This window comes from Phaethon lepturus, unplaced genomic scaffold (assembly GCF_000687285.1).
Source record: "Phaethon lepturus isolate BGI_N335 unplaced genomic scaffold, ASM68728v1 scaffold7356, whole genome shotgun sequence".
In the NCBI taxonomy this organism is placed as follows: Eukaryota; Metazoa; Chordata; class Aves; order Phaethontiformes; family Phaethontidae; genus Phaethon; species Phaethon lepturus.
The window spans coordinates 21,569-36,922 of NW_010548250.1; the positions used below are offsets into that span (position 1 = coordinate 21,569).

Consider the following 15,354-nt stretch of genomic DNA (forward strand, 5'->3'; position numbering starts at 1 on the left):
AGGACCCCAGTCTTGCTCCCACATCTGAAAAAATAGATGAAAAAGTCCCACTTCATCCAAATACAACCACAGAACAACTAAAACAGGCTTGTTCATATATTTATCAGCCTAGAGCTCTGAGAACTTAAGCACCCTAACAGGCTTCTGATTTTTTAATGTCAAAAGTTTAACTAGAATCACCTGCTGCCTCCCTAACCCCAACCAACTTTTTCCCCCAGAGCTACCTTTCCCTTCATTTGCTTGCCATGTCACAGACATTTGTCAAAAAAGCCAAAATGAAGTGGGCCAGACATGCTTAAACTGACCAGGCATATCTCTCTCCACAAGTGTCTTAATTTCTCACAGAGACCATGTATATAATCTGTCAGTAAAACACACACTATAAGAGTACTTCAGCTGCCATCAACCATAAGGTGTTCACTTTAGTGTGATCTAAATGCTTCTTTTCTATACACTTGTAAGCAGCAAAAACTGACAAAGGCAGTTTTACCCATGTTTTAATGCTGGGTATGTGTTTGCCAAATGAATCAGATGTTAGTATCTCTTAGACATCAAAGGCTTGAGTTTACTTGAATACTTGGGTTTCAATTATCAAACAAAAAATTACTCACAAGCTCAAAGTGTAGAGGTAAGTTTTCATTTCAATTTCTTGCTGCCTGAGGGTCTTGAGAAGGTTCATTGTTCTGCACTTTGGTTCCAGTCTGTAAAATGGGAATCAGCTCTCTTCCCCACATTTTTGCTCTTTTATAGTCTTAGCTTCTCTTTTACTCTCAATTAATAGACAAAAACATAAATGTCAGTGAAATAGGAATACTCTTCCACATTGGGATGAAGGTTTCTCTACATTGCACAGATAATGAATTGACCATTTCACATAGTCAAGCAACAATCACAAAAGTGCCCCAACACAACTGTAGCTAGTTTATCTGAACGCATGCAGGTGAGAAGTTTTGAAAGCCAATGCAGAGACAGTCACTATGAACTGAAGGAGTCAACAAAGGCTGTGCTCACCTGATGAAGAATATTCAACACAATATGGTTGATCATGCTACAAAATCTGATTATATGATAAGTAAAAATCTGAATCAAGCATGATTAACTTTTTATTTGAACAATGATGTTTCTCAAAAATAGTCCTTGTAGTCCTTGCAGCAGCAACCAAAAAGGCACATAAGAACAAAACAACCCAGAATACAGATCAAGCAGAAAATAAAATGTTCAAATGCATTCTTAAAGCAAAATCCTGAAATACATAGCTACAGTTGTTATTTTATAAAAAGGTACAGTTTACTGTCATCCTTCCTTAGCAGTTTCCTCTGATTGGTGTAATGTGTCCATCTGTGCTTACTGAAAATCCTGGCAGCATAACCTCCAAATATTACTATCCAATTACACGGGGATTTTATGTACACGTATTGAGTTCTATTTCAGTAGCTACCTGTGAAGCTCCCCCTCTAAGGTATAGCTGTTTAGAGATAAAACTTAGCACATCCCATTTTAGTGCTTCTAAGTAGTTTGACTAAGCTAGTATTTAGTTGCTGATTCAAAATCTTGGTTCATTCTTCATGTTGCTTATGACCCCTCTGCAAGGCTGGTGTAAAGACCCCCTGACTGAACGTACTGTAATGGAATTACAACAGTTTCACAATTCAGAGGTTTCAGTTTAGATATTTCAAAGTTAATAATATAAAAAACCTCACCCACAATAACAAATATGCCTATAATTACATATGAAATGCAGGAAGAAAATAGGATTTAATATGAATTTGCTATTTAGATAATGGAATTCTCTGGCTAGGCATTCTTAAAAACTAGCTTCCAAAAACGGTTAGAGAAAGATATAAACAAAAAAGAATTTAAGTTCCTCCTATAATTCAATAATAAGTGGCATAATACAGCAAAAAAAGAATCTCTTAATGTGTTATTTTCTCCCTTTTGGCACTATTAGGAACAACCTATCTTCATCTGGGGGTGGGGAATAATTCCTTGACATTTATTTAAGTTACTACCTTCTGAGAATATTCAGAGAAAACTATGTATTTTAGATGTTTTTGGGGAAAACTGAATGTTCATACGTATTTTTGAAAATGTTTAAAGGTTTGAAGAAATAAATTTAAAACTTTTTAAGATGCAACTTATGAAAGACTCCTGTATGTAACAGTGATATCCCATTTTAAGGAATGCTAGTAAATGATAGAGTTTGAATTGCAAGTACACGGTGTCATTCACCAGTTCCAAAATTCAGCATTCTTCCCCTCACTGCATTTTTACCATTCTGGAACAACCTTGCTAGTCAGTTGTGCCATCAGTGGAAGAACTTGAATATCTGAATTGCAGTCACTATACAGTGTAAAACTCTTATCCTGATAATGTGGGGAAAGAGGAATCCAAAACAGCAGTCTAATTCAATACAGACTGGGCAGCTTCCTTAAGAAGTGATGCAGCTTTGTCCAGTTCTTGTTCTGTTTGTTCCACTGTTATCACTACTCGAATACTAGAAGAAGAAAAACAGAACATACACAGTAAACTTTACTCCTTGCCTTCTGCTTTAGCCCTTTTTGTACTAATTTTAATACATTAAGATCACTACCTCTAGGGAAATTATTATGAATTCAAATTCAAGCAGAAACAAGACACATGACTAAACAGAAATGGTCAGACTACTTTTTTTTTTTTTCCCATACACACCACAGAAATTTGTTGTCTTTTCTACCTGCAGAATGTGCAGCTCGTGGAAATATGCCTGGTAACAGGCAACATGATGACCACTGATATTTAGGTAGTTTTGACACAGTTATTTCAGGGTATTAGCATCCTGTAACAGTCAGTGAAAACAGACCTCAAAATGGGGCCTTTCCCATCCTTTACAGGGCCAACTATTCTATCCAGTCTACTGAACAAAACCCCATCATTGTATGGAAAGAGACAGAAAGTCATATCCAGTAAAATGAAATAATGTATTGACTTTCTACTAACCTGGGTGGAGGAAGACATTTTTCTTCTTTCTCCAGATAGCGGGCCTGAGTTAATGCAATACCACTATTCATGCACTATAAATACAGAGAATACAGCAGTCATCAACCTGGAACTTCTGATGGTATATCCTTTTGATCACCAAATACATACAACTGATTTTTATTAATTTGGTGTCAGCATAACTGTAGTTCTTTCACAAATGGAGGTTTTGAAGGTTGTACAAAATAATCTCCAACTTTAATACAGCACAAACACATAAAACAGGTTAGGGTGTAGCTTTTTTAGCTTTCATCTACAAGTAGTCAGAAAAAAATGCTGTATTAAGTGGGCTATTAAATCATGTTTAAGCATATTTTCAAGGAAATCAACTTCAGTGTTTCTTTTTGTTGTGTAGTCTTGTTTACCTACCACCTAAAATATAAACTTTCCTCATCAACCTTCATGTCCTTCATGTGGGAGAAAGAGAACCAATGTGTATTAAGATGGCAAAAATACTACATAGAAAACATGACATTCTTCACACAAAAAAACAAGTTAATGGACTCAATACTCTACCATAACTCTGTTCAAATAGCCTTTATTCTTATGAACATCATAAAAGTTTTCTAATTGACAGTTTTATATGCAAATTTAACTTGAGTTTTGAAGTACATAACAGGAAATAATTATTTTCTGAAGAGGTCTAACATGTATTTTTATCCAGTGCTACAGACCTAAACATCTGCAGCAAGACATGGTGAGACGATGGTCTTTAATATAGCCCTATAGTCAGCAAAGAAACTGAGTTTCTTATACTATTCCTCCAAGACATTCCAACAAGATACCCAACAATGATACATTTTAATTGCTATGGGGACACTTACATAATCCACAACTCTCTTGAGTGACTTCACATCATCTTCTCTAGATCCACAGCTCTCTTCCAACTGTAGATGTAACGCTGGAGAAAAAGATTCTCCCACTACTTTTAAGCCAGAAATCCTAAAACAAATAAAAAGCCTTTAATGCACATCCTACTTGAACATACAGTCAAGTTCCAGATAGTGTTTCCCCTTTCCAGGTGGTGAGTGAGAAGAAAGGGATATTTCGCTTTACTAATGCAGACAAAAACATATATGCATTTAAGCTTGCAACAGGTAAAGATAACAAAAATTATCAAATGAGTGTCTTTCCTAAAGAGTTTACTAAATGTAGTTTCAGCAAGTTTGTGTAACAATAGCGACTTATTTTGCAAAAAGGATTAACAACTCAGAAATTTTGAAAGGACCGTTATGAAGATGTGGGAGAAATGCTGGCATTACGCCTGTATGTTGATAAAAAACCAGCTAAGTCAAGTCTTTGGAGTCTATATTAAGAAAATAAATAATAATACATCTTTTTACCTACTTATGTGATAAGAAGAAACAACATTTATTTTTTTGGCAAGACTTCTGTTTTTAAATTTTTTCCTTTAGAAAATCTTTACAACATCATCTGTTACTTAGTCAGAATCTCCTCTAAAACTAGTTACATTACTAGAATTGCTCCCACATCTGTACCTAGGGACAGTTCTTAGTCAGGCTCATAGAATTTGATTGAACAATTGACATTTGATTGTCAGTGCCCTGACACATCATATAATCAAATTCAGGACTGAGTTATTCCCCTCCAAAAAACTGTATCTAATACCCAAGGAAGACCTCTGGCATCCAAAATTAACAGGTCCCATCAGCTGTGATTTTGATTTCCTGACTTTGATGAGCTGGATCAATGGGTCAACGTCAATTGTATGAGGTTTAATAAGGCCAAGTGCCAGGTCCTGCACTTGGGTCACAACAACCCCATGCAACGCTACAGGCTTGGGGAGGAGTGGCTGGAGAGCTGCCCGGCAGAAGAGGACCTGGGGGTGCTGGTTGACAGCCGGCTGAACATGAGCCGGCAGTGTGCCCAGGTGGCCAAGGCGGCCAACAGCGTCCTGGCCTGTATCAGAAATGGTGTGGCCAGCAGGAGTAGGGAAGTGACTGTGCCCCTGTACTTGGCACTGGTGAGGCTGCACCTTGAATCCTGTGTTTGGTTTTGGGCCCCTCACTACAAGAAGGACATTGAGGTGCTGGAGTGTGTCCAGAGAAAAGCAACAAAGCTGGTGAGGGGAGCACAATTCTTATGAGGAGCGGCTGAGGGAATGGGGGTTGTTCAGTCTGGAGAAGAGGAGGCTGAGGGGAGACCTTATCGCTCTCTACAACTACCTGAAAGGGCGTTGTGGTGAGGTGGGTGTTGGTCTCTTCTCCCAAGTAACTAGCGATAGAATGAGAGGAAATGGCCTCAAGTTGTGCCAGGGGAGGTTTAGATTAGATATTAGGGAAAATTTCTTTTCTGAGAGAGTGGTCAAACATTGGAACAGGCTGCCCAGGGAGGTGGTGGAGTCATCATCACTGGAACTGTTCAAAAAAATGTGTAGACGTGGCACTTCAGGACATGTTTTAGGGGGCATGGTGGTATTGGGTTAATGGTTGGACTTGATGATCTTAAAGGTCTTTTCTAACCTTAATGATTCTGTGATTCTTCTTCAGCAACAAAACTGCAAACATTCTGGTGTCATTCACCTACACTTGCCAACTAACCAAACAACAGGTGATTTCTTTAATACAGAAGCACACACTCTGCATTTGTATCACTACTGCACACATATCTAGGAATCAGGGATACAGCATTTGGTAACAGAAAGGACAAGGAAAAGCAGTGCAAGGTTCAGCTACAAGGTTGAAAGGCAATACACAGTATAGCTGTATAACATATCTGTTCTTAGTTACATTCCCTAGGACTGATTTGACTCCTAAGAAGTAGCACTCTACAAGCAGGGAGACGGGAGAAGAAGTCAGATGAAGTTTCACTGTAATTTAAATCTGTTTGCTGGAGAACAGAGTTTAAGACAAGTTACTAAAACAATTAGGTTTTGGTTAGAGACACACAGTATTACGTTCTAGCTGTAAAATAGACATAATTCTTCAATTGAAATAGATAACCATAATCTGCTCCCCTCCAAAGAGAAAAGATGAGTAGGAAGCAATCTTTTTATCACTTCCATCCAAACTGAGTCTTTGTCTGAACAACTTGCTTTGTATTTGCTATATACTTACTCATAGAGGCTGCTTACAAGTTTCAAACAATTTTCATCTTAAAACTTTTTCTGTCAGTCACAGCTGTAGTAAACTGAACTACATAATTCGTCTCACCCAACTATTTGAAGAAACCCATGTCTTCCGATGGCAATGCTTCAACTTTCATGTAAAGTATTAACTACATTTTTCTGAGCTTCTGCCAAATTAAGATTCAACAAGTATTTGAGAATCCAATGCATGCAAAACTGTAACTTTCCTGAAACCATAAGTCACTTTCCCAAGAAATGCTAGGAAACTTTCATTTTCAAACAAAAATGAAACTTTCATTTTCAAACAACTTCCACACAAAAAAGAGAGAAGTCTGAAAGATCTGACTTTGAAGTAACAAAGGAACAAAACTAGCCTCCTGAACTCCAACAGTCCTTTTAAGGCTAGTTCTATATTAGTAAATTAAATATGCCTTGGACTGTCTTTTGGCCCTGTGGTGAATGGGTATGGAATGACTCACATCCATACTTTTAAAATCTGAGTCTCCATGTCAGGGTGGCCACATCCAAACTGACTACTGTGAACAGCTCCTGGCTCATGCCAACACTTGAACTGTATCTAGGAGTCCTTTCAAAGAGTGTTGCTTGGCCTGGGCCAAATCCATGCAACAGATCACTCTAACAATTTGACAGAGTAGACAATCGAGATCCAGTGCCCAGGAATGCTTCCTGACATTAACGTACCAGTAAGGATGTAGCCTTGGGGGAGCTCCCTTCTTCACAACTCTCCACACCCCAGCTACAAGGCTGGGCTGCAGAACTGAGTGGCAGGATTAGGGTCTTGGCAGTAGGGAACCCTGTGTAGCCGGGTTGCACTGAGCATCATAAACATTATGTCAGTTTTGCTAACAGAAAACTAGAATAAGGTCTCATTGAAAAAATGTCAAGTTTCTCTGGAAGGGAAGATCTTTAAAAATAAATCTGCTTTTCCCCAATGAAGACTTGCTTTATTGGAAAATTCTCAGCCAGGGGTAGGACATGCAGTAAGTACTGAACTATTTAAAGGATACTACATACTACTGTCATGCTTTTTAAAAAAACACAAAATACTGTTCCGTCCATCCTGCCTCCCAGCTTCTTTATTTCTATTTACTAAGACACTACATATTTTTAAATACAGGTCAGAAATCTAAGACTGTTAAGAAAGTTTGTGTTAGTCATCCCATCTCTTACTGCATTTTCTTATGCTTTATAAACTGCCATGGACAATAAGAAAGTAGTTCTATGCATGATTCAGAAGAATTCTTCCATTTCTTCCACAAGCTGGCACTTGGCTTGTACCCAGAACAGGACTAAACACCAGTCATTCCTCCAGCTTACAACATTATGGTTTCTTCCCCCACCATAGTCCATATACAGACCAACATTTTTTTGGTAACACTAATAATGCACTGGTCCTTATATATCAAGTCCTATATTTCATGGGTTAATTACACTTTGGCTAAAAGAAAGATTTCCTTTACTTTGAATTTGTTCCTCTCACTGTATTTGTTCTATTATGAGAAAGGAGAAAAGCTGTGTATTCTTTCCCACTTTCTCTGTGTACAGTTCTACCACCATTTTATGTTCTCTTTTAAACCAAGTTAGTTCCACTCTGTCATGGTGAGAACTGGAGTCAAGCAGCAGCCATGGTTAGGCACGGAAGATGAGTGCATTTAACACCACAGCATTAAAAAAACCTTTTTCTGAAAACTTTGCCTCTTCTTTGAACCATTACACACATTTTCTAGTGTGGTTATAATTAAAAAAAACACATTGGCCCCTGCAAATATTTGTTCAAGTCTCTGATATTGCTTTATGCAGTTGTTAAGATAATTTTCCTGCTATAGGGCTGCCCAATTCACTAGTGTTGTTAAATCTTTCAAGTTCTTTCCCAGTATGACCTAGAAGAACTACTTCCTTTGCCATTTTTTTTGACCTCTATATTACCACACTGTTTTCCATAAGACAAAAATATACAAGTACTATTACAGATACTCAGGCGTTTTGCCTACTTGTTGATTCAGGACTATACTCATCACTGAATTTAAGTGAAAAAGTAGAGTCAGTCACAGGATAGAAAAGTACCAGCCATAGCTTATTCACTTCTGTTTTGCAGTGAATATTAACAAGTAAAAGGTTGATAATTTTTCCTTACTTTTTTTCCCTATATTTTAAACATTTATAATTATCCCCCCAAAATTACAGATAGATAAGAATATTACAATTATTCTCCTTTTAGCTCAGTTATAACATTCTATTACTAGCAAAGAAGAGATGCTAACAGCTTTCAAATTACTCTCAAATTTTAATTTCAAGCATAGAAGCATCTAGGTATCTTTGACCTGAGAGCCTATATATTTTAAACGTGTGTTGAAACAGAATATACCCAAAGGAGACAAGGATTATTTGATAGTAGTATTATTCCAAAGAAGTTGAATGTAGCTGAAGTTCTAACATGAAACAACAGCTAAGGAGGAAACTGCTTATTTGAAATAACAAGCAACTCACACTGAATAACTAAGTGACTAATACTACAAAAAAATCAGATAGTATAATCAATCATGCATTATTTTTTGTGTGTTTAAATGTTATTCTTTTCTGTAATATGTAACAGAAAACTGTTGAAGAAAATGAATTGTAAAATGCCAGTTAATATATCTGTTCTGCACATTAAACAGTCATTGAACAGTCACAGTAATTTCTGTATTTTTTAGTATTAAAACCTGTCAGGAAAAAAGAATTACTCAGTATAGCCATCTTTTAAAACACGATAGTGTTAGGAAATTTGAACTAAAATCCTTATCTTTCAGATAAAATCTAGCATTTTCCTGTGTGCCTCCACAATAATGAATACTTCTTAATATTTAACATTCAAGTCTCATACGTAAGAACAATATTTTATTAAAGGTGATTGCAAGGTGCACTGAGTTGTCTGAAAGAGTATCTGCTAAGCTACATCACAAACACTTTTACTTAGGCATTTTTTTCAAAACGCTTGTCAGTGCTTATCATTTTGTACCATCGAAAGCTATCACACCCTCCTAGAGACTTAAATGGGTAAGGGCTTGCAAACATCCTCACTAGCATTAAGGTATAATCTCATTTCAACACCTGTAAAGGGATTTTAAAAACTTGGACTCTTCTTAGTAGCAAAACAGTTGGAAAAGGATGACTTTCTTCCTTTAATACATACATAATTTAGTGTACATATTGCAGTCTAAGCATCTGTAAAACCAGAAACAGATTTGGGCAATGAGAGTTTACTTTAAAGTTGGCATTATAAAGGCATGGTCAAATCAACAATAGCAAAAAACCCCCCAAAACCACACTTACCCCTGTAAAGCTTTGTGAATTCGTTTGCATTTAGCCCGGAGAGTCTGAAAAATGTCTATACACACACACAAAAAAAAAAAAAGGCTCATATATTCTTTTTCTACTTTACATTTCTGTAAGATTAAAAAAATTGTAAGGAAAACTAAGATACACATATCTATTGAAGTTCTAAGTGTCTTCACTACTCTTCATAATGTTCTTGATTCCCATTTCTGCCAGGAAATGACAGGCTTTTAAGATCTGACAAATGCATTACTTCCCTTTATCTCATTACTCCAGCTGCACTGGTTCATGATCATATGGAAAGGATGACACAAACACTTGGTAATGGGATTGAAATGGCAGGTCCAACTTATTTATATCTATAAAATATCTACAGCCATGCAGACTCTGCTCCTTGATTCTTTCCCCAACTCACTGCAGATTCTTAAACAGGAAACTTTGACTCCTGGATCCGCAGATCTTGGTTCTTTTCCTCAGTAAAGGTTAACTCTCCACTACAGCTAACAGACCCATAACTAAACCTTAATTTTTTTTTTGCTTTTGTTTAACTTCTGAGGACTAGGCGTGGGCTACCCAGTAGTTTTTATTTATTTTTGACAAATTAAATACTGCATCTCTCTGCAGTGTCCTCCAATCCATTGATGCTAATGAAGGTTAAAAACAAATACACACATATGTCCAGTTTTGTCCTTTTGCCTCTCAGCTCTTCTACCACCTGCAAAAATAGTCCTTCTTCGGTGCTAGCAACAAAGGCAATTCTCTGACTCCTAGAGCAGAAACTCCTGCCTGCCAGCATTATCCAGATGTCTTGTACTTGGTCCTGCCAAAACTGCAGGTGTTTGCACCATGATCATTCCTGAGATTCTTGCCTGGATGCTTACTTGGAGGAGAAATAAAATTATGTAGTACAAGTGGAAAGGAAAGGGTTGTTATCCTGAGGAAATATATTTCCATTTGTTTCTCTCTAACCTTCCCTTCCTCTATTTGTCTTGAAGGAATTTGTTTTCAAGGCAGAAGCATATCACTAGTCTAAAAAGCAGAATAATAATTTCTTACTTGCTTGTGATAACCATCTCCGTCCCTCCTAGCCTCAACTAACACACTCGTTTACAGCTGAAAGAAGGACAGAGAAGGAAACACTAAAGAAGAAAAGCAGGATGGGAAATTATATGAAGAAAAAATCATGCATATAAAACTAATGAGCTGAAAAAGAGAGAGGATTTAAAAGAGTAAAAGGGTGAGAAATCGAAGTAGGGAGATGTACGAGTTACTAATTTTAGGTGAAGAAAGACTGAAGAATAAGATTTTCCTGAATTAAGCACCTGGATTATCTTCCATAATATTCAGAGCCTCAATAGCAGCAGCAGCTAACAAAGGAGGTAGGGATGCAGAAAAGCAGTAGCCTTGACCAGACAATCGCTGTTGGGGAAAAAGAAAAAAAAAAAAAAAGAAAGAAAAAAAAAGAAAAAATCACTTTTTTGTTTATAGCAGTATAGACAATGTTTTAAAAGTTAATTCACATACATTTAAACAACCTCCTTTCCACACTTACAGGTTCATGGAAGGATTTAAAAGTAGATGTTCAATTAATCTACAATATTTCATAGAACCAGACAGTTTCTGTATGGAATCAAAAGTTGCATAATGATTTTTATTGTAACACTCCTTGCAAATTGCTTAGTAACTAACTCTCATTTTTAAGTGACTAATCCTGCCCCACCATGTAAAAATGAGACCTGGTTTACCTGATGGTCAATAATAAAAGATCTTCCACAGCAAAATCCTCCAATAGAAGCCAGTGAATTTTCCATGTTTGCACTAATAAGATCTATATCATCAATCTGCCGGTTAAATTAACAAGTTATTAAGAGATGCTTTTGATTACATCAAGACTATTATTAAAGATGTATCTTGTTTCATATTATCATGAGTAGTAGAGAGGATCTACCAAACTACCACATATTAAAATGAAGCTACAATTGAAATAACGATCTTAAGCAATACAAAAGGACTTTAGAAATTGAGATTTATGGATCTGTAGACAATTGACATAGGATCACTCTTTTCCAGGCATTGCAATGTGAAGAACACAAACGGAAAAACAAATTTTGTACATACTAGTGACAATTCCTCAAAGCACTCAGTGTGACAGTGTCCTTTAAGAATCTAAGTAAGTATGTAAGTAGTCCCACTCCAGTCAGTAGGAGTTAAAATGTGATTAAAATTGAGCATAAGCCTAATTAAATCAGAGTTTGAACCTTAGAGACACAATTGTCTTATTTCACTTCTTAGTTGCAAATGTATTTTTTGCCAGGCTCCGTAATGCACACTGATGACCACTGCTACAAATTCCCATTCTGAGCATTAAAAACTGAAAAATTATATTTGTATGAATCACTTTAACATAGAAGTCAATTAATCAGATGGTACTTGGCAATCATCACAGTAGCACTGTTTGTTCCCATTTCGAAAGCTGTCTAACATTCATTTTCTCTTTTCCACATTTGGTATTAAGACACTTAAAATGAAAACAATAGGAGATAGGGGAAGACAGAATGAATTCTCAGAATTTGGTATTTCTTCCAAGCTGAACTCAGACACTGTCAGAACATAGCAAGAGATGCTCCATACTAAGACACTGACAACAAACAGAGCACCTTCCTCCTTCCCCAGCTCAGGTGGCTGTGGTAGCAAACAACCACAAGGATACTGTTTTGAATTTCCAAAATACTTCTCAGCTGAATAAACACCACAAAAGGGAAACATCTGGAAAACCAGTTTGGCTTAATTTGCCAGTAAAGTAGTAAGACAGCATCTTTGAAAGGACCATCAAAAGCTTTATCCTATTTTGCCCCACTGGAGTAAAAGGCAATAGGGCAAAGTGGGCTGGCTATACACTGGGAAGAATTTTCTGACTTACCGCTAGCCCCCAAATATTTCTGTGTTAGCATGACATTTTTAAGTGTATGTGGCTGGAAAATACTGCAATCATCATCTCACTGAGTATCCCAAAAAAGGATAAAATTATGTATTGTAAAAATTCTTTTGTCACGTTCCTCATTAAATATAAGAAAAATTATTTCAAATAAGCACATGAAAGAAAAGGGCCAAGACTTGAGTGCTTTAAGATAAGCATTTTAATGCTTTAAGACTGATAAAGTATGTTTAAATTTCTGTTGTATACTACTAAACATTGTTAATGCCACAGGTATAAGAAATAAAATGCACAATTTGCTTCTGCATAAGTATATTGTTCACAACAAAACTCGCAAAAAGGCACTTACATTTATTCCAAAGTGTTCAGTAATCCCTCTTCCATGTTCTCCAAGGACTCCAAAGGAAAGGCTCTCCTCCAAAAATATTCTAACTTTGTATTTATACTTCAATTTTATCTAAAACAAAGCAATTACAAGTCAAGTCCATCAGAATTTGGTAACAAAATGAGTGCTGGAGATAAGGTAAAGACAGACCAGTACAGTATCCTGAATACTGCAAAAATGTCAGCTCTAGCATGTTCTGTCACTAAGACATTTTAAAAGCCTTCAACATTCTTCCACCATGTAAGACTAGAGTAAATTTCCTAAATGTTCATACACCCCAAATTTTTTTTTTTTAAATAAGCTATCAAGTACTTTCAAGGTGATGCATTTTCACAGCATTTCTTCCATTATCTACTAGAATATCACCTGCACAAAAAGCCAATTTATGCTGAATAGCAAGTGTTTTCCTTGGAGTCACTGTTTCTGACAGCTGTGTGAAAGTTTCTTGGAAATATTTTTTTTTATAACTTAGTTTAATGACTTAGTATCATACAGCATAGCTGAAAATACAGTATATTTTACATGTTAAAAATTAAGAACATAACCAGCTATGCATTTGCAAGTGTCATTACATGTACCTTCATAATCATCATCCTGATCAGAAGTTTCAAAACAACGTAAAATCTGGGATCACCATTTTGTGAGCATTTGAGAAAGCAAGAAAGTAAACAAAAAACCTGCACGCAGTGCTCTTCTATGTAAGCTTAACTATATGATACTACTATTTCATTAGACACATGTTTTCATATGCAGAGTTAAAAGGCAAACTGAAACCACTTACCAATTCGGGAAGAGGGCAAACATCTCCTGTGTTCATATATAATCCTTCCACTACAATAAACCTTCGAGTTACACGGGCCTTGCGAGGATTCTTCAGAGAAAGACAGGGTTTCAGTTCATATCAATTGTTACTAACAAGCAAAGCTTTAAAGGTTTATTGACAGGGAAAGACGGAAATGGGAAGGGAAGGAAGAGAATGTCTCTTTTTCAAGCAAGTTTTTACTTTAGTTTAAACTTAGTATTTACCATTTGTAACAAAAATGTAACAATTTGCAATGCCTTATTGGACTAGTTTTTCTTTATTTTGTAATAATTTTAAAGCCTCTAATTCTTACAGAAGATTTAAGATGCCTTGTTTTGCAACAAATCATAACCAATCTATTTGAACTTTATGAATAAAACAATGTAAGTACAGAACAAATACTGCAAAACTTGGTCTCTCTTATATTCATCATTAGTCTCAGCATTTAAAAGGTTTTTCAACAAGTCATTTGTGCACCAGGCTTCTCAATGCAGCACAACCCTCTCACAAGTAGTGACTTCATAAAACACAATCCAGAAGTATTCATAACATTAAAGTTACAATCTCCTTTCCTGATCTCTGGACAATATAGGCCATAAGAATATCCTGCACTGGTTTTTGTTTAAATTTAAACACTATGATTTAAGTTTTGTTGTTTTAAAATGCCATTCCCCTGGTATTCACTTTAAACTTTACAGATATCTTCTGATCAAGGATATTAAGTCATGCGTTTTACTTTTTTCAGTTCTTGTAAAATTGAGAGAACATCTATTTGACTTTCCTGAGTGGTAGGTACCAAAACTAGGCATAGTCCACTCCACAAGCTTGACCACCTCTAGTGGTAAGATCTACCCCTTCCTAGTCAGTATGTCTTAGCTATACACACATGGTCTATATTAAGCTCTTGGCCACCAACTTAATGTTCACATTCAGCTAATTACATTAAGAAACTTTAACCATGTAGCTAAATCAAAGCACTCTGCTCTAACAAACCAAATGTTTTACACAAATTGCATCACTAGTCTGTCAACCACATCTAAAAACTCATGTAAAGATTATGTGACAAAATGTATTTTCCATGAAGTTATGTTAACTAGTATGTTGTCTGTAAATTTGCTATTAATCAGATCCATTACTGACTTAGACTGATGTTAAGCTGATTGGTTTATAATTATGCAGTTTATTTAATCTACTCTACTTTTTCTATGTGTTAACACAAAAGCAGCTTTCTTCCAATTGTCTGTAACTTTCCAGCATTCTGTGAACGAGGCACATAATGGTGATAGCTCTTCAGCTAATTATTTTAAAATTCATTTAACCAAGTTATCTGTACTTGCTGATCCTGATTTTAGTAGCTGCTTTTGGACACCATTTTGTATTACTGTCAGAATGAGAAGCAAGCCATCAAACCGACCCAAATTTTTCAAGAGAACCTCTTAAGAGTTTAGTGCAAGATAGGAGAAGACTCTAAGGAAGTGTCCTGGTTTTGTCTGGGATATTTTCTTCCTAATAGCTGGTATAGTGCTGTGTTTTGGATTTAGTATGAGAATGATGTTTTTAGTTTTTGCCAAGTTGTTGTCATGCTCATACCAAGTCAAGGTCTTTGCAGCTCCCACATCTCTGCCAGTGGGGAGCTGCACAAGAAGCCGGGAGGGGGCACAGCCAGGAGAGCTGATCCAGACTGGCCAAAGGGATATTCCCCACCGTATGAAATCATGTTCAGTGTATAAATGGAAGTTGGCCAGGGGGCAGGAATTGTAGCTCAGGGATGGGTTATTGATCACTGGGTGGTA

General features: G+C 36.4%; 1 protein-coding gene across 1 annotated transcript in view; it reads right to left on the minus strand.

The window, feature by feature from the left end:
* Window positions 1–2,400: 2,400 nt before the first annotated feature.
* The window catches only part of SPTLC1 (serine palmitoyltransferase, long chain base subunit 1), a 38,218-nt gene continuing 25,264 nt past the window's right edge, over window positions 2,401–15,354 (minus strand). The window contains exons 8-15 of the mRNA XM_010289903.1: window positions 13,541–13,630; window positions 12,724–12,831; window positions 11,185–11,280; window positions 10,762–10,858; window positions 9,437–9,491; window positions 3,840–3,957; window positions 2,977–3,050; window positions 2,401–2,494 (exon numbers count right to left, since the gene is read on the minus strand). Of these exons, the coding sequence (XP_010288205.1) occupies window positions 2,401–2,494; window positions 2,977–3,050; window positions 3,840–3,957; window positions 9,437–9,491; window positions 10,762–10,858; window positions 11,185–11,280; window positions 12,724–12,831; window positions 13,541–13,630 (732 nt within the window). The remainder of the gene's footprint in view (window positions 2,495–2,976; window positions 3,051–3,839; window positions 3,958–9,436; window positions 9,492–10,761; window positions 10,859–11,184; window positions 11,281–12,723; window positions 12,832–13,540; window positions 13,631–15,354) is intronic.